The sequence below is a fragment of the Schistocerca nitens genome, chromosome 9 (genome assembly GCF_023898315.1).
Source record: "Schistocerca nitens isolate TAMUIC-IGC-003100 chromosome 9, iqSchNite1.1, whole genome shotgun sequence".
NCBI lineage: Eukaryota > Metazoa > Arthropoda > Insecta > Orthoptera > Acrididae > Schistocerca > Schistocerca nitens.
This window is the reverse complement of record NC_064622.1, coordinates 16,097,378-16,117,946: the sequence shown is the minus strand read 5'-3', so window position 1 is coordinate 16,117,946 and position 20,569 is coordinate 16,097,378. Positions and strand designations below refer to the sequence as shown.

The 20,569-nt window shown below is 43.6% G+C and overlaps 1 protein-coding gene across 33 annotated transcripts in view; it reads left to right on the top strand.

Annotated features, from left to right (window-relative positions):
- Nucleotides 1-20,569, top strand: part of LOC126203013 (UDP-glycosyltransferase UGT5-like) — a 972,471-nt gene that overhangs the window by 500,869 nt on the left and 451,033 nt on the right. For 2 of the 33 annotated variants that reach the window (XM_049937217.1, XM_049937250.1), the window contains exon 3: nt 6,736-6,799. The exons of 27 other annotated variants lie outside the window; for them this stretch is intronic. In XM_049937217.1, the coding sequence (XP_049793174.1) occupies nt 6,736-6,799 (64 nt within the window). Of the gene's footprint in view, nt 1-6,609; nt 6,857-20,569 lie in introns of all 33 variants that reach the window. 4 more of the 33 variants (XM_049937251.1, XM_049937246.1, XM_049937252.1 and 1 more) reach the window with 3 other exon arrangements.

Below are 20,569 nucleotides of genomic sequence, written 5' to 3'. Positions count from 1 at the left end.
TATAATAATTGTGCTAAATTACCTAATTTTTTTTTATTACGTAAACATTGGCATACCATATTTAGATTAAAATTTACGTCTTATTGGCCCCACATAAGATTCTGCACGTTCTGACAAAGGCTATGCCAATTTTTTTTCTTCGTCCATGACTAACAGGGGTTGTCAGATTCCTTGTATCGGTCATGTTTTATTATTGAAAAGGTTTTTTTTTTTGCAAATGTATAGAACCAGTTTCTTTACACGTGGAACAGTAACTGGAACTGCAACATTCATAAGAGGAACAATCATTCTCTAAGATGAATGGTTATAAAGGTAATTATTATTGATTTACTGTGATATTTACCGTGCGTTTAATACTGAGTGGTAGGCCAATGTCAGACAATGTACTGCCCTGTCGCCTCTTACAGAAGTTTTGCTCAATCTGTGGCAACGGCGCGATTTCAGTTCCCTGCTACACGAACCCACTCGATTTATTCTGGCCCTGAACGCACCATCCCTTTCTACCACTACCACTAGTGCATGCTGTGTTTCGATACCTCCTGCATTATTGGTGCTTTGCACTTGCGCATGGTATGTGTGTTCCGTCTGACTGATTGTTAAGAAACAATAGATTGAAATTCACGAGTCAGCACTGACACAAACAAGGAAGAAGAGAACGTAGGTTTATGGATCTGTGGTAATGGTTTTGTTTATACAGTTTTTTTATCTTTTACAAGCCATGATTTTCTTTTTTAAGTTCAGTGTGTATTTTGACGATTCGGTGGTAATTTAGATGCACTCCACATTGTCTTGTTTGTATGCAGGTTCTCAAAGTTTATGTAACATCGTTTTGCAAGAGCGAAGTTCTCTTCCTCCCATGGAATCACATGCAAGGTTCCCCAAAACACATGCCGGTTACTTTTCACCACCACTTGCTAACTTACAGCTTAAGGTACACTTGTTAAAGAAAGTGATTTCATCTTTGTAGAAAAAAAAAATGTTATACATAATATAATGCAGAGATGAGAACCGAGCATGCAAATTGCGTACGTGCATGTTCAAACAACTCTCTGGGTGACCCCTGTGCCATGAAACACCGCCGTTTAAATTCCTTTATTGGGTTTTGTGTAATTTATCGAAGTCGCCAAACAGTTAATTATTATGATTACATGACCGTGTACTCCATGGATGAAAGGCCATCGGTTTTTCTGCTATGGTTTCGGGGGTATTTCAACCGAGTGCGGCTGTTCTGAGCCTGAATAGTGGAATGATTGAAAGTTTGTCTATTATTAAGGACCACAATGGTTGCGATATACAAACTGATATATATTTCCTACTAACACACAAATTCTGAGGCAGTTGCTACCTTCGCCTTACACGTCTGATTACGGTTATATCTTTTATTGGTTTATGATTTTCAGTACTTCGTCACACGCAATGATGATGGTTAACATTCACAACAATCCTCACTGCAATCCGTGGTTGTTGCTGGCCGACGCGGTTGACGCGAAACACGTAATTCGGCACTTGTCACTTCCTGTTTCATATCACTCGCGAATCGGTATTAGTGAGGGTCAACCCCACGGGGGCTCACTCGTCATACTCCGGTGAATTTTACCGCTTACAACTCACTCGACCACCATTCTTGCCCGTCTCTCACGCACTACTACTCACTCGACACTCGTCTCATTCGACACTAGTTTCACTGGCTACTGCAGCACTCGACAATCGACTCGTGTCTACTATCGACCTGGGCGTCGGATACTAGCATCTATGTTGGTGGGATCACGGATCGCTTACAACCAGACAGTCAGAAATCTGGCTAACGTGTCCCAGCATTGTCAAATCCCCATCTTCTACACTGACTCATCTCCTCTGAGATCTTTCTTTCGCTAAGGATGAAGAAGATTCAGCCCTCGGCATGGGGTCAGGCTGGATGGGTTGGCAGCCTCTGTGGGAGTGGTGGTACTACTGTGGTTCCTCTCCTTTGTCTTTCAGATGCGTAGTGACGCTTGAAGTCAGGAACGCACAGCCAGCCACTCCAGCCTGCACTACTTCGGTCAGCCAGTGATGCCTTTGTGGCGAAACCCAGTACCTGTGGAGTGTTTTTTTTAGATAAATATGACCATGAGAATTTACTTCATACACTTCAGCATCCAGTGATTCGAGTAGCATATGAGGTAATAGTAGTAGTAGGCTTGTAAGGGACTCGAAGCTACCTTGCCGATCTCACATGATTCCTCCATATGCTCCTGTCTTGTGTTGCCTCTTTCCGGTTACTTATTACCAATCTTTCGCATATGCAATCAATTTCATTGCATCAAGTGCTCCTGGATCTCCCTCTCGGTCTTTTGCCATATGGCTTCTCCCTAAATATTCTTAACACAATTTGATCTTCTTTTATTCTCATCAGATGTCCAGCCCATTGCAGTCTCCTAGCAATTATTATGTTTACTACCGTTGGTTGTTGTGATAGCTCGTGGATTTCGATGTTGCTTCTCTTCCGGCATTGTGATTCATTGACACAATATGGACCAAACATTTTTCTATAAACTTTATTCTCAAACACTTGTAAATGGTGGTGTCTGTTGTCGTTAGGGTCCATGCTTCTGCCCCATAGATTAGAACTGTCTGATGATTGTATTATATAACTTTATTACAATTTTCCTAGTCAGCAGATTGGACCCTTAGAGATTTTGTATTGCATAATAGGCTAGGTTAGCATTTTGCAGTCTCGCTTTTATTTCTACCTGTCTCTGATTTTGGTCATCTATCTCTTATCCCAGAAATTTGAACTGTTCAACACGCTCGAATTTGTGTTCACAAACTATTAGATGTGATTGGTTATCCTATTGATCTCTACATATTTAACTATCATGTATTTCGTTTTCTCGTCATTTACTTTCAGGCCAAGTCTTGATGCTTCTGTTGCAAGCTCCACAAATAATTGCCTAATCTCTATTTCACTGTTTCCAATGCGCACTATGTCATTTGCGTATGCAAACACGCTAAATTTGCTTTCTTGGAGGATCCCAGCAGGTACCAGTTTGAATTTCCTCCCAACTCTTTCTCAAGATATATTGAAGAGAAGGGGGGACAAAGCATCTCCTTGTCTTAACCCAGTTTTATTTTTAAAATGGTCAGACTTTAATCCATTTAGTAAAACTCTGCTTGTATTTTCATCCATGCATACTTTGCAGAGATTTATCAATTTAATTGGGAAACCCAATTCAGTCATTAAATTCCACGAGCATTGTCTATGGATAGAGTCATAAGCTTTCATGAAATCGATGAACAGATAATGTATTTTTTGTTTTTATTCCCAAACTTCTTCATTTATTGATTTGATTGCAAATATGTTGTCAGTGGTGGACCTGTTTTTGCAGAAGCCATTTTGATAATCCCCAATTATATTTTCTGCATATGGTTTTAAGCAGCATAGCAATAAACAAGATAAGATATTACAACCTAATGATATTGACTAATGACATTCCTCTATAGTTTCTGAGATCATCCCTGTCTCCTTTTCTATATACAGGCACTATTGATGATTCTCTCCACTCTCTTGGAATGCTCTCAGTTTTCTACATTATCTGTATAAGGTGAAATGAACGTCTGTGCAATGCTTCTCCTCCACATTTTAGTATCTAAGCTAGGATGCAGCCACTGCCAGTTGCTTTACCATTTTTAAGGCGTTCGATACACTCTACCACCTCCTCATATGCGGGTTCTGGAATTTCCTCACAGTTGTGACTGTTGCTGGAAGTAGTAATTGATGCTTCTGGATCAGAACAATTCAGTAGGTTGTAAAAATACTCATTGCTAGTCGCTAAAATGTTTCTTCGTTCAATCATCATACTGCCATTTAAATCCTTCATCACCTTCGTTTTGTAATTAAAACCATTTCTAATTTTGTTGATTGTACCAAACATTTTCCGGATGTTGTTATTTTGATGATATTCATGGGTTCAATCTGTTGTTTTAGGAATGGTTTCTTTTTCTTGCCTGCGTGTGAGCCTGCCAGTAAGCAAGTTCTTTTTCAGGATTCTTATTTGTTTGCAATCATTTTTTCCGTAGTTTCATAACCTTGTCTTCAGCTTCTTCATACTCTTCATCGAACCATTTCCTGCTGCATTTCTTAGTTCTCAGCAGGTTATTATTTGCAGCTGTGCGGATGGCCTCTTTTACATTGTTCCAGTATTCATCACTGGTATATGAATGAATGCTTAAGTTAATAGTGTTCAGTAGTGTGTCCACTGGGACCATAAGAATACACAAAGACCATCACATCACGTACAAATGTTTCTCAGTACATCGACACCATGATATTATTCGTTTGTTTCGAAAGGGAGAGAAAGAAATGAACAGGAACCATTCAATGCATTGATAGATTTCCAGTACCTCTAAACAGTAGAAGGTGAAATTGGATTCATCTGTAGGAAATGATGATTAGGTTTAATTGTGAAACCAACAACCTCTTTCTTAATGACTGATTTATATGGGATAAAAACGATAAACAGCGAATGGTCCAAAAGTCTTCTCAATGAAATGCATGCCAAAATAAGAGAAATCAGAGCTTCACTGCGCTGAAAAGTCTTGTGTGATGTGCCCACTGCAGAATTTATCACTCTCTGCAGTGCATCACTTTTCATGAGATATATAGCTGTCTTCTTAACACGAAGTGGTGATGTGTTGGAGCGAATGGCTTGGGCAGCGGGAGCACTGGATAGAGTCAGTTTCTGAGGGCTACAGCTGCAGGTGAACAACTGTCTGAACACCCACACATGTCAGCCTCCTTCCTCACACTGCGTGACTGCATTGTGGCTTATGGCCTCTGGGATGTACGAGCAACTGGGAGCTTCTCTGACTTGAGTACTATCAGTACGGTCACTTTCAGCTGCGGTCATTGCTGCAGACTATCCAGTGGCTTGAGACACGTTGGCGATGTTTTGAAACATTTGCACAATGGTTGAAACATTTACACATACAACTTTATTAATCTTAAACACACACTTTCAACACAACTGCAACTGATGGCTATATTTAAATGTATATGAAAGCTCCTGCCACATGTCTGACAGTGCTGGTTGTAAAACATAGTACACCATTGGTTCAAAAAATAAATGCAGTTCACTATCTTGGTTTATTTTTGAAATTTCCCGCCATTTTACACTCGCAACAAGCGAGCTTAAGTGGAATAATTGAATTTTGAGTTTTTCCCATTAACAAGCAAGGTATCTAGGATTTCGCATAATTTTCGAATTTCCTGTCATAGTTAAGTAGTTCTTCAATCTTGGTGGACGGGAGCTATGAGGGTAATACGTTGGGTAATAAATTATAGCGATAAAGAAAACATCTGGCAACCATTTATGGCTCTTAACTTGTACTAATAAGGTAATAGATCATAAAGATGAAGGTTATAAATTATAGTAGTGATGTAGTACATTACTTGATAAAGGTCCCAGAAATTTGGCAGCTTTGCTAACTGTGCCAGCACCCACAGCCAATGGGAGAAAACCCATCTAACATTTCTAAATTTCCCGCCATTTGTACATTAAGTAATTTATGTAGAAGGGTGGAGAATGGGGTGGGGGAGGGATGACCTTAACCTTGTCTGGGGAAGGGGATGAGATCTGACAGCAATGCAGGGTGTGCCAGAACTGGCTTTGGTCCTTTGCTTGTGCAGTGAGACAAACTCATTTTCTGGAGAAAATTCTTCTGCCCCCTTGATATACACCTCTCATGTAGACAGCCAATATCAGCAGCTGCATGCTCGCTTCACTTTGTTAGGCATTTCTTCAGTAACTCAGTTTAGGGTGTAACTGCTTTTTCTGGGCATACAAGGGAGAGTATTGCTTGACATACAAGCGCACTGTTCTGTTGTGATCTTGTTCACCTGTTGCTTTTACAGGGTTCCACAAATTGTACAACTCCACTTCATATTAAAATAGGACAATCAACCATTAGCCAAGTAAGTCAATTTAAATATCTCGGAATCACAATAACTGAAGACTTGAGATGTCACCAGGAGGAGCCATTCAACAGAAAGAGGAGACTCTTATGTGGAAAATTAGATAAAGGACTAAGGAAAAGGCTTGGCAAATGTTTTGTCTGGAGTGTGGCACTATATGGGGCAGAAACATGGACACTGAGACGAGAGGATGAAAAAAGGTTAGAAGCATTTGAGATGTGGATGTGGAGGAGAATGGAGAGAATAAGCTGGATGGAAAGAGTGAGTAATGAAAGAGTACTGGAAAGGGTTGGTGAGAGAAGATGCCTGCTGAAGGTTGTAAGAGAAAGGAAAAAGAACTGGATGGGACATTCATTGAGAAGGGAGTGCTTGCTAGTAGATGCTTTGGAAGGATTGGTTTGTGGGAGAAGACTGAGAGGAAGAAGGAGATACAAGGTGATAGACGACATAAAGGGAAGAGGAAATTATGCAGACCTGAGGAGGATGGCAGAAGACCGAACAGCCTGGAGAACTACCATGTGAAAACCTGCCTTTAGGCAGAACACTGATGATGATGATTATGATGATGACTTCATATGAGCCAGTGGTTCCTGGTTCTGTATTTATTACAAATGTACTGTACTTCGTTGCCTGTCATTAACTTGTTTCTCACGTTACAGGTAAGGGCGACCCTACTGCTACTGTTTGTGGAGTCGGGGTTGCTGGTGCCAGCTCTGGAGGCGGCAGAGGTGCTGGGCCTGTTCCAGTCTGGAGGCCGCAGCCAGTGGGTGCTGGCGGAGACGTACCTGAGGGCGCTGGAGCGGCGGGGCCACCGCATCACCGCCGTCACCACGTTCCCGTCCAGTCAGGGCAGCACCGCGGGCAACTGGACCGAGATCCTCATACCGAACCCTATCAATGAAGACGGTAAAGCAACATACTTATCACTGGAACCTTTTCGTTAGTCCTGGTTGTGGGAAGAAAATGTTATCAAAGCAATCAGATTTACGAGCCTGACGCGTTACCTCCGTACTCCTAGTAGTAACGCTATTTCTGCGCAAGATTATCTACCTTCCATAGCTGTGCACTACAGTTTCGAATTTGGTTCTCCACGATCTTCATAAACATGCCTCAAGACAAGCTCCTCTAGCTTTCTAATACTGCCTGGTTGAACAATTATTTTAGGCCTTTGAAGTGTTCGTCTCAAGTAAATGACATTGGTGTTGAAGACAAGTGTTTGAATGTCGCTGTTGTCCCCTCACGTCTAGGACCTAAGTGGTGGAACGCTTCAGAAGAAGCCTGGAGAACTGCGCTTATACGCCTGATCATGTCAAAAATACTCTGATAGGGAAAAAATCGCAACACCAAGAAAGAGTTGTGGACGTAAGCGAAAGTTGGTAGCGGTGTTTGTACATCTGAAAGAAGACGTCCATTCATATTTCGTGCCAGTCGCACAACTAGGACTAGCAGTTTGCAGATAGGGTTTCCTTTCGATACACGCTGCAACAATCGTGAGCTTTAGGTATCTTTGAGATTGGACATGGTGAGTCGATGTTTGTCAAGAATGCCTTTAATGCGACAAAGACACCATTATCAACAATTCACCGAGTCTGAACGACGACATGTAATACGGCTGCAAGAAGCTGGATGTTTCTTTTGCGGTACTGCGGAAAGACTTGGCAGGAATGTAGCCACTGTACATGATTGCTGGCAGCAGTGTCAGGAGAATGTACGGTCTCTCAATGGCCACGTGGTACCACTGACAGGGAAGACCATCGTGTCCAGGGTACGGCTCTGGCGCATCGTACTGCCTCTGCAGCAGTAATTCAGCGGCAGTTGGCACAACAGTGATACAAGGAACTGTAACAAATCGGTTACTTCAAGGGCAGCTCAGAACCAGACGCCCTACTGACCTCAAACCATATCCATTTGCGACTCCAGTGGTGTCAAGCGAGAGCTCACAGGAGGGCAGGGTGGAGGTCTGCTGTGTTTCCTGATGAACGCCGGTTCTGCCTCGTTGCCAGTGATGGCCGTGTGTTGGTTACAAGGAGCCCAATTGAGGGCCTGCAACCAACCTAGAGAGCTATACAGCAAATTCCAACTAAGCAGAATTCTTGTTGACGGACAAAAGCAGAGCAAACTCAATACCAGGGTAAGGACAATTCGATAAATTTGATTGCATGATTATACTTACTGAGATGTCAAAAAACACTAAAAATTTTGGCCATTCTAAAAATCGGTAAATGGAACGATCTGCTCTCTCCAAATAGTCACTGGCCATGATAACATCGGGACAGAAGGTTGTAAAGTCAAGATTCTGTCTTTCGAAACTGATTTACAGAATAAGATCACAACGCATATGTTACATTCAATTGTTATAGGGATGCGAGGCTGATAAAAATAGGAATAAGTGAGGGCGTGTTGACAAACAGCCTGAAAGCTCGATAGACGAAAGGACTCGGGACAGACGGTCTCTTGTTATATTCTACAGGGTGGTCGATAGCTGTGATTAGACATTAATTTAAGGTTAAGATGTGCGAAACGGGAGAGGGAAAAAGATGGGAGGCTATGTAACCGGCTAGTACGGGAGTCGCCATCGTGGATGCAACTCGTAGTTCTAAATGAAAAGTGATTCGTGTAACACACAAGACAGTGAAGAACTACACGAGAAAAAAAAAAATCTGTCTTTCATTTGAGCATGGCTTCATTACTTCTCGTGTTTGTCACACTGTTAAATGCCATTTCGTTGTAACTGTTTACACTGTTTGTATCCATTACAATACTGGCACGGGAAGTCAAGTAGCGAGCCTGAACTGAATTTTTGATCTTTTCTGACTTTTCAACGTTAAATTTTTAATTGTTTGCTATCATAACTGACTTTTTATGTCTGTCCGTACGATTTAATTTGACCGCAGTGAAATGCTAGTGAAAGAACCTGCGACATAATAACTTTACTCTCGCTCATTGGAACTCCCGTGTCTTCATCTGGAAACTCTTGTTCTTATGTATCTTCCACGTTAAAGCAGTATTCTGCTACACATTCGTATAATGTCCTCTGTGTTTTCTTTAAGATAATGGTGAGATCATGTTGAGTCCGTCATTGTTTTTTTATGTTGATTCTTAGGTGATCAAATGCAATAATGGACCCACAAGCGTACCTTTTGAGTTCTGATCGATTATTTCCAGTTTGTTTTCTGCACTAGTTGCCATAATACATTACCATTGACTGCACCGCATTGCTTCACTCTGTTCACCACTTTCTTCATATACACTCCTGGAAATTGAAATAAGAATACCGTGAATTCATTGTCCCAGGAAGGGGAAACTTTATTGACACATTCCTGGGGTCAGATACATCACATGATCACACTGACAGAACCACAGGCACATAGACACAGGCAACAGAGCATGCACAATGTCGGCACTAGTACAGTGTATATCCACCTTTCGCAGCAATGCAGGCTGCTATTCTCCCATGGAGACGATCGTAGAGATGCTGGATGTAGTCCTGTGGAATGGCTTGCCATGCCATTTCCACCTGGCGCCTCAGTTGGACCAGCGTTCGTGCTGGACGTGCAGACCGCGTGAGACGACGCTTCATCCAGTCCCAAACATGCTCAATGGGGGACAGATCCGGAGATCTTGCTGGCCAGGGTAGTTGACTTACACCTTCTAGAGCACGTTGGGTGGCACGGGATACATGCGGACGTGCATTGTCCTGTTGGAACAGCAAGTTCCCTTGCCGGTCTAGGAATGGTAGAACGATGGTTTCGATGACGGTTTGGATGTACCGTGCACTATTCAGTGTCCCCTCGACGATCACCAGTGGTGTACGGCCAGTGTAGGAGATCGCTCCCCACACCATGATGCCGGGTGTTGGCCCTGTGTGCCTCGGTCGTATGCAGTCCTGATTGTGGCGCTCACCTGCACGGCGCCAAACACGCATACGACCATCATTGGCACCAAGGCAGAAGCGACTCTCATCGCTGAAGACGACACGTCTCCATTCGTCCCTCCATTCACGCCTGTCGCGACACCACTGGAGGCGGGCTGCACGATGTTGGGGCGTGAGCGGAAGACGGCCTAACGGTGTGTGGGACCGTAGCCCAGCTACATGGAGACGGTTGCGAATGGTCCTCGCCGATATCCCAGGAGCAACAGTGTCCCTAATTTGCTGGGAAGTGGCGGTGCGGTCCCCTACGGCACTGCGTAGGATCCTACGGTCTTGGCGTGCATCCGTGCGTCGCTGCGGTCCGGTCCCAGGTCGACGGGCACGTGCACCTTCCGCCGACCACTGGCGACAACATCGATGTACTGTGGAGACCTGACGCCCCACGTGTTGAGCAATTCGGCGGTACGTCCACCCGGCCTCCCGCATGCCCACTATACGCCCTCGCTCAAAGTCCGTCAACTGCACATACGGTTCACGTCCACGCTGTCGCGGCATGCTACCAGTGTTAAAGACTGTGATGGAGCTCCGTATGCCACGGCAAACTGGCTGACAATGCCGGCGGCGGTGCACAAATGCTGCGCAGCTAGCGCCATTCGACGGCCAACACAGCGGTTCCTGGTGTGTCCGCTGTGCCGTGCGTGTGATCATTGCTTGTACAGCCCTCTCGCAGTGTCCGGAGCAAGTATGGTGGGTCTGACACACCGGTGTCAATGTGTTCTTTTTTCCATTTCCAGGAGTGTAAATCTTGTTCGATAATTCTCTTATTTTATAGTCAATACGATCTCATGCCCTCACTATTCTGTCCAAAACAATGTTTGTTGTTTCAGTATTTCCACAGCGCAGTCACGCCATTTGCCGTCGTTTCACCTCCAGCACACTCGACGTCCTAAACATCCCTTTCACTCAAATCCAAATGGCTCTGAGCACTATGGGACTTAATATCTGAGGTCATCAGTCCCCTAGAACTTAGAACTACTTCAACCTAACTAACCTAAGGACAGCACACACATCCATGCCCGAGGCAGGATTCGAACCTACGACCGTAGCAGCAGCGCGGTTCCGGACTGAAGCGCCTAGAACCGCACGTCCACATCGGCCGGCTCCCTTTCACTGTTTTGACGCTACTGGCGCTGCTCTTGCGTTACTTCCGTCGGGTTTAGGGTTGCTACTTCGAACTCTAGGCTTTCTGTCGATTTCTTTACATGTTTCTCGTAGTTTACCAATGAGTACAACATTCTTTCAAACAATGTCGTTTCCTTACCCTTGCTGTTCCTCATCAATCTTCTACACAAAATGGGGTTCCGTTTAGGGTGGATGTAAATATTCATTTACCTTCACAAAACAGTTAATTGCTTGTCAGTTAATAAAATGTGAGGTGACAATAAAGGTTTCTTAAGATGTCGACAGTTCAACATTCTGTACAGGGAGAGGCAAATGCTGATGATGATATGTAGAGGCTACAGGATTTGCTCAACATGTTGTTGTCCATTAATTTGCAAGGTCGTTGTCGTCCACTTCACCCACTTCTTATAGACTGTAGCCAACACGTGTGCTGGAATGTCATCACAAGCATCAGGAGTTTGATCCCTGAGGTGTGCGAGGTTTCTGATCTTCACGGCTTACACAACCGCCTTCACTTCTCCCCAGATAAAAATCTCATGGACTTAGATCCTTGGGGTCGGTGTGCCACTCCACAGGATCACTACGACCTGTAAATCTCTAGAAAAACTGGCTGTTCAGGTGCGCTTGGACAGCTATCCCATACAGAGGTGTGGCTCCAAAATTGGAAATGACCCCTCTTGATACAGCAGTGACGTCATCCGACAACTGCAGACAATGGACTCCTGTTAGTGAACCCTGACTGAAGAAGGAACAAACAATACGGGAACCCCATAGTCGACACCAAACGATCACTTTCGACGCACCCACTACCTTCGTTGGACTGATCCAGCGGTGCTTCACATCTGAGCAGTGTTTGTTATTCTGTTTATTTGCCTCTCAGTTCATACAGAAGTTGGCCAGATCTGTAAATAGTAGGTCACAGGATAAACGACTGTTTTCGTCCAACATGTGTATCACCGATTCTGAAAACTGAACTTGGTGATCTGGATCTTTCTAGGTGAGATGTTCTAACATTTACGTTTCCTAAGCCTTCAGTTTACATGTGGCCAAACTTCTCATTATTGATGTATGGCTGACGTGAGTTTCATGGTAAATGCGACACGTACTTCCCTCTGGATTGTGGCTGAACGATGCCGGAGCTGCGGTTGATGTCAGTCTCGAGTTACCTGCGACAGAGCCGGTTTCACGCCATATTTTGATATGTTTCCCCTCCGCTCTGTGGGTACTGGGTGGTCTGAAAACCTCTGCAATAACTGGGGTACTACTCTCACATGTCGCCTCTTCCATTTCAGGATTACAAGATTCATCCAAAATAACGTCTTCCAAAATTTGCGCCATGTTGTCATTGTAACCTCACAGGTTTTCCTCATACTGACTTTAAATTTCTGTTCACTTATCTGATTTTCGTATAGTAGGCCGGTTTCATACTCGGCTGTATGAAACGTCGATGGCGTTAACTATTAAAATAACCTTTTGCTCAATGCTAATCAAAGTACAAATATTTTACTTCAGACGGACGTCGTCATTTACAGATCAGATTGCTTGAAATCGTTTACGTGGGTCTTGCATGTAACTAAAATTTCACTCCTTGCAATTATTTTCGTCTAGGCCCCAGTACAGTTAAAGCTTAGCCTTATGCTTAACATTTGACATATTTGTCATATTGATTGAATGGTACTTGAACACAAACATTCTTTTAACGATATTGGCTTACTTTGCCGGTGACAGCGGAATTTCTAGTAATAAACAAGTGAGTACAACAAAAGAGAGGGACTAGTTTGTGGTGTTGTATTTTCTGATTTTTTAAAAATCATCTACAATTAAGTCACGGACAAACAACCTTTTACAAAACTTTGATGAGGTTCACTCTTCTCTCATTCTAACTTGGGTCGACTTTGGGGAAATAGTATTGCTGTGCTGCGATGTGGTGCTTTTATCGGAAAATTTTGGCTTATAGCCTTTGGGTCAGATTAAATACTACTATCTCGACTCTGAGACTGGATACCTATTTCAACTTTAATGAGCTTTCTCCCTGACATACGACTGCGGCAACCATTCATCGAGAAAATAGATATGGCCACAGCTACCCACACTCCAACGAATAATTAACGACTGTTTCAGATATTATACACCGCTGATCACATACATTCTCCAGCCTCTTGTAGGCCTCGTCTTGTAGCATCAGGTTTATTTTCTGCTTGCACTCGGCAGTGCTTAATAGCACTGGAGCGTTCCCTTTGTCCGCTGGTAGGATCGTTATATCAGGGTCATCTCTAAGGGACCGGAGAGTTGCTCGTTCTTCCGCAGATACGTTACTTTTAGGTAATAGAGATCTGTCGATTATTCTGCAGGTTTCCCGTCTGACTTCCCTGCTTCCTCCTTTGGAAGCCCTCGTACTGCTTCTTCCACGTTCTGGGGACGGGAGAGGAAAAAAAAATGGTTCAAGTGGCTCTGAGCACTATTGGACTTAACTTCTGAGGTCATCAGTCCCCTAGAACTTAGAACTACTTAAACGTAACTAACCTAAGGACATCACACACATCCATGCCCGAGGCAGGTTTCGAACCAGCGACCGTAGCGGTCGCGCTGTTCCAGACTGTAGAGCCTAGAACCGCTCGGCCACTCCGGCCGGCGGGGGAGAAATTCAGTCCTTTTCTGAGGACTGCGATTGTGGCAGCGTCCAGATGTGTGCGACTAGGTCACACAGAAAAACTAGCCATAGCAGAACACAGTGTAAATGAAGAACTCGCCATCAACTCTGAAAACACGAAGGTACTGTGCCGAGCATCTGGCTTCTGGGAAAACGTTATCAAAGAATCCATAGAAATAAGGATTCACGACAATCTGGTCAACAGAGACGAGGGATACCAACTCAGCGCAGCATGGATACCTGCGATGGCGGCAATCCGTCGGGAGCGCAACCGTCAACGTCCTCCGCCTCGGACGCAGACAGGATGCTCACACCGAGAACCGAACCCGGCCGCCGGGGGCGACCGCCATCCCCACCACCGGGCGCACGCCGCCGGTCCACCGCAGTCTCCCGAGGTCCAGTGATGGGGGGGTGACCGCGCATATAAATAGCCCGCTCTCCGCGAATCTCGACACTTCGCCATAAGATGGGTAGTATGACACTTCCCGAAACGTCGCGAGATATCAACGCTACCACCCGGCTCGAGACCCGAGAAATCTTCATCAACAGTTTACGCCGGGAAAGCCTACAGTCACATATACCAACATTCGACTGCTGATGACTGGAAACATGTTGCCTGGTCGGACGAGCCTCATTTCAAATTGTATCGAGCGGATGGACGTGTACGGGTATGGAGTCAAGCTTGTGAATCCATGGACCCTGCATATCAGCAGGGGACTGTTCAAGCTAGCGCAGGCTCCTTAATGGTGTGGGGAATTTGCAATTGGATTGATATGGGACACCTGATACGTCTAGATACGATTCTGGCAGGTGACATGTACGTAAGCACCCTGTGTGATCACCTGCATCCATTCATGTTCATTGTGCATTCCGACGGACTTTGGAAATTCCAGCAGGACAATGGGGCGACCCACACGTCCAGAATTGCTAGCAGAGTGGTTCCAGGAACACTCTTCTGAGTTTAAACACTTGCGCTGGCCACCAAACTCCCAAAATATGAACATTATTGTGCGTATCTGGGATGCCTTGCAAGGTACTGTTCAGAAGAAATCTCCACTCTCTTGTACTCTTACGGATTTAGGACAGCTCTGGAGGATTCATGCTGTCCATTCCCTCCAGCACTACTTCAGACATTAGTCGGCTCTACACGATATTAGTCAGGTGTGCCATTTTCTTTGGCTCTTCAGTGTATATTGCCTATGCAGGTTTTTCTGATGTCGCTGGTAAATGGTTTCAACAAGTTTATTCACACACCATTGAAATCTTGCTGGTTCTGGGGCAGCGGGTTCATTGTCATTTTAATGACGGTAATAATCATTAGTCATTACAAGTGTTGTAAGTATTGTTCGCCGTTTTTTACGAGAGCCATGCAATTATTTCTGTGGTCAGCCAGGAAGCGATGCAGAACATACTGGTCATAGTTTCCAGTCTGCAAGTCCACATTCTTGTCCAGCCCACTGAAAGAAATGTTTCTATTCTCTATTTGCTCAGCGGGATCAGGACTATTATTATAAATCAAGATTTTGAGTTCTAATTGATACATATACGCGATTAAGTTCCACACGCACAACATTTCATTATATTCATATTGACAGGAAATATTTCTATCCTAAACAGCACTATGAGCAGTTCAGAGGCGACCTCTACAGTAAGTTCGTACTAAATTGTCTTTCGCCCTGACTTCTGATAATCAGAATAAATGCTCGCCACAAAGTGGAAAATAATTGTCACCAGTTGCCACGCGGATTTGTTAACATTACACACGACACACTAACAGTTACTTCTGCGAAATGTAAGCGATCCACGACGGTGTACAGTCCTCGTGAGTTCACTTTCTATTATTACTGAAAATATACGTTTTGTAACTGCCTGTCTCTAACGTCATCCCATCATCCGAGGCAGCGCGCACCCCAGCGTTTGACTCACGCGGATCTTACAGTGGCTGGGTGCGAAGTGAAGCCTCGTCTTGCCTCTCGGGCCGTATTTATACATGTGGCGCAGCGGGCGGCCAAGGGAACACCTGCTGTCATCCACCCTATGCCCACGGTAGCAGCCTCTAAATGGCGTCTTTCTGGAACACACAATATTTAATAACAATCTTATGAATCAATTTAGAATCTTCATAATTTTTTTATGAATGTAGGTAAGTTAGTTAAAATAACAGAAAAAGTTTTAGCTCGCCAGCATTAAAACTTTGCCTTCCAGAATATTTAGATCAGAACTGACAGTAGAACATGAACTACAGCTTTAAGAGACCTACTGGTTGTTATTAACATCAAGGTCCTAAAACTTATTATAGCTGTGTTATTTAATACACTACTGGCCATTAAAATTGCTACACCACGAAGATGACGTGCTACAGACGCGAAATTTAACCGACAGGAAGAGGATGCTGTGATATGCAAATGATTAGCTTTTCAGAGCATTCACACAAGGTTGGCGCCGGTGGCGACACCTACGTGCTGACATGAGAAAAGTTTGCAACCGACTTCTCATACACAAACAGCAGTTGACCGGTGTTGCCTGGTGAAACGTTGTTGTGATGCCTCGTTTAAGGAGGAGAAATGCGTACCATCACGTTTCCGACTTTGATAAAGGTCGGAATGTAGCCTATCGCGATTGAGGTTTATCGTATCGCGACATTGCTGCTCGCGTTGGTCGTGATGCAATGACTGTTAGCAGCATACAGAATCGGTGGGTTCAGGAAGGAAATACGGAACGCCGTGCTGGATCCCAACGGCCTAGTATCACTAGCAGTCGAGATGACAGCCATCTTATCCGCATGGCTGTAACGGATCGTGCAGCCACATCTCGATCCCTGAGTCAACAGATGGGGACGTTGGCAAGGCAACAACCATCTGCACGAACAGTTCGATGACGTTTGCAGCAGCATGGACTATCAGCTGGGAGACCACGGCTGCGGTTACCCTTGACGCTGCATCACAGACAGGAGCGCCTGCGATGGTGTACTCAACGACGGACCTGGGTGCACGAATGGCAAAACGTCATTTTTTCGGATGAATCCAGGTTCTGTTTACAACATCATCATGATCGCAACCATGTTTGGCGACATTGCAGTGAACGCACATTGGAAGCGTGTCTTCGTCATCGCCATACTGGCGTAACACCCGGCGTGATGGTATGGGGTGCCATTGGTTACACGTCTCGGTCACCTCCTGTTCGCATTGACGGCACTTTGAACAGTGGAAGTTACATTTCAGATATATTACGACCCGTGGCTCTACTCTTCATTCGATCCTTGCGAAACCCTACATTTCAGCAGGATAATCCACGACCGCATGTTTCAGGTCCTGTACGGGCCTTTCTGGATACAGAAAATGTTCGACTGCTGCCCTGGCCAGTACATTCTCCAGATCTCTCACCAGCTGAAAACGTCTGGTCAATGCTGGCCGAGCAACTGGCTCGTCACAATACGCCAGTCACTACTCTTGATGAACTGTGGTATCGTGTTGAAGCTGCATAGGCAGCTGTACCTGCACACGTCATCCAAGCTCTGTTTGACTCAATGTCCAGCCGTATCAAGGCCGTTATTACGGCTAGATGTGGTTGTTCTAGGTACTGATTTCTCAGGATCTGTGCACCCAAATTACGTGAAAATGTAATCACATGTCAGTTCTAGTATAATATATTTGTCCAATGAATACCCGTTTATCATCTGCACTTCTTCTTGGTGTAGCAATTTTAATGGCCAGTAGTGTAGGTTTCATCACGTGCTGTAACCAAAACTTTCTAGCATTTATATAACAGGTACTTAATCTACTACAAATAAGGACATTTTTGTTCCAAATTTAGTTTTCAGTAAATTACTTGAAAACTATTAGAGGTAGCTTAATGGGGTCAAATGTTGAACTGAAGCGCCATACAAATTTTCATATTCCTAAGTCTAATATTTAGTGCCTTCAATTTTTCTTAAAAACGTGGATTCTGACCAAATTATTGCTTTAATCACGTTGAGACTTGTACCAGTTAATTTTGACATACATCTGCACATTATGAGAAATTTCTGGCTTCTTAGCTTTATTATTTAGCGCTATTCATTTTTTTCTTGAAACGATGTATTTAGGTAAAATACGTTGTAACCTCCCCCTCACTTATCGACCTTAATGACAGTGAAAAATTAAACCGCGTGTACCTAATGGAAATTTGGGAAAAGCAATCGTCACCGAAGTCAATTTGTCGGTAAAGAGGGAGGAAAGGGTTACATCTAAATGAAAGGAAAAATGCAAATGAAACTGGTGGAAGTTAATTTTGAAAAGGGGTAAAGTTACTAAAGAAAGTAAATGTGCGGCTGTTACGTTAACAATTAACTAGCGGTAATTAGATATTTGAGATTTGGGGGAAATTACGGTCGCCAGTCCTAAGGAAAATTACTATAGTAACTGAAAAAGAAAGGTTATTACACATATAATTAGCACTAGAAGCGTGGCAACTGAAGGTTGACACGTGTAGTGTGAAAACTGACAGTTTGTCAGAAGTAATAAATTTCGCTACACTCTGACTTAATTTAGCAAAAGAATTAATAAAACCGGAAAATCGAAAGTTAATTTAGTGACTGAAGTTAATAGTGAGCTTAGTTTCTGAAGCACATCGAAATTCAGTAAAATACGGTTAGTCCTGGACTACCTCAACAATCATTTCAAAAGCTACTTGAATCTACGCAATTTAGAAATAAGAGATTTAACTTTGAACTTGAATTAAATGATTCTGAACAATTAACAATAGTAAAATTTAGTACGTACCAAGCTGAGCTGCAGTCACAGGTAACTAAAATACGGTAACAAAACTCGCACTCTTAATTTGTGCTTGTGTAATCTAAATATTGTAGCCAGCTATGAATACCTTAACTGAACTTTGAAATTAAAGCAGTGAAATCGAATGATGCTGGCGTTTGAATTTCGACACTCGGGTTCATTCCGGAAAAGGAAGGGACCCTGCTTGGTAATGCAATTGGGACAATGAGCAACAAACGTTCATGCTAAGTTGCTGTAATTTTGTGATGCAACAATTTTAAAAGTTTGAAAATCTCAGGTCTGCCATACAGTTCTAAAACTTTACGTGCTTCCAGTCTTCCTTGTTGGTTGATTGAAGGTTTGAAGCCGTCGATCGAGGAGGTGGCGACAGTCACTCATTGTCGGCCGTCGCTGTTGCAGCAGCTGGATGTTGGCGCCCCTTCTTCTCGACACGGTCACCAGACGAAACGGGCTCTTGATGTGCGCCAGCTAATGCTTCCCGTCCGCGACACCATGTCAGAAACTATCATCGCAAGTCGAGCACAATTACATGCTGCCAAACCCCGAAAGCGCGGCAACTCGCGGGAGCTTCACACAACACACCTGCTCCACTGCTACTCCAGCCAGACTCCCCTCTGCCCGCGCTCCACGCGACAGAGTTAACACTACCAAAGATCCTAAACACTTTCGTTCTCCACACGACCTGTCGATGTAATCGTTCGATGGCATAGTTTTCCCTACGCCAGACCCAGCGTAAAAATACAAATAATATTTACAAAACAAACCAATTATACATCGACATAAATGCATAAACATATACAAATAGTAAAACAATTACAATATACAAAGACACAGAAATGTTATATCTTCAGGTAACAAAATAAGGAAAAAAATTTGCAGTGCAATAGATGGAAATTGAAGGATATGCATTTCCGGCGTTACAACGTCCGCCCCCGGTAGCTTAGTGGTCAGCGTGACAGAATGTCAATCCTAAGGGCCCGGGCTCGATTACCAGCTGGGTCGGAGTTTTTCTGCGCTCAGGGACTGGGTGTTGTGTTGTCCTAATCATCATCACTTCATCCACATCGACGCGCAAGTTGCCGACGTGGCGTCAAATCAAAAGACTTGCACCCGGCGAACGATCTACCCGACGGGAGGCCCTAGTCACACGACATTTTTTTTTAGGTAAAATATTGACCTAATCAATCTGATTCTTGACAGTTTCAACATTATTACACTAAAGCATATGCTGACAAAGTTCGAAAAAGCAACTTTAACTTTTAATTTCGTTCTTAATTTATGGTGCAATACTTGTAGTCTACGCACAGACGCGTTATGGTGAGGTGGCACCAGTAACAGTGAACTGGGCTAAGTCTCGGCACACTCGCTCGCCTCTATCTCTCAAGCGATACAGCGCCTGTTTCGCCACAAGGTGGTTAAATTTTCGTCGACACAGAACGACGTTAAGTTGCAATTGTGTTCGTGAAGCTTCTCTTGCAACTAAATATTTACATTACATTACATTTATCGTTTTCCATGGATCCCTTGGAGAGGAGTCTCTGGGATGTGGAAAGGGTCAAATCTTTTTTTTAAGATACTTTTTTTATTCAGATACGTGGATATTGTCCAATTCTAATGCAGACAGAGTTATGAGCTATAATCCTTGTGAAGATATTCGTCGATGGAGTAGAAGGAATTGGCCAACAGGAAGTTCTTTAATCCACTCTGAAACCGACCTTTATCACTTACAATACCTTTGATATGCTCTGATGAGTTACTGAATATATGAGTACCAATGTATTTGACTCCTTTTTGTACTAATGTTAAGTTTTTATAGTGCTTATACAGATTGTTTTTGGTTCTGGTATTAAAATTATGTTTTGCACTATTTTGTGTAAAAAGAGAAATGTTGGAAATGACAAAGGATATCAATGAGTATATTACTGAGAATTTAGAATACAAAGTTTCTTAAGGAGGTCTCTGCATGATGATCTAAGACTGACACCAGATATAATTCTAGTGACTCGTTTCTGGATTTTGAAAATGTTGTCTTTGTGACAGGAGTTTCGCCAAAAGATGATTCCATAACTCATTAGTGAATGGAAGTAGGCCGAATAAACTAACTTTCTCATTTTTAAATCACCGATTTCTGCTATCATGCATAC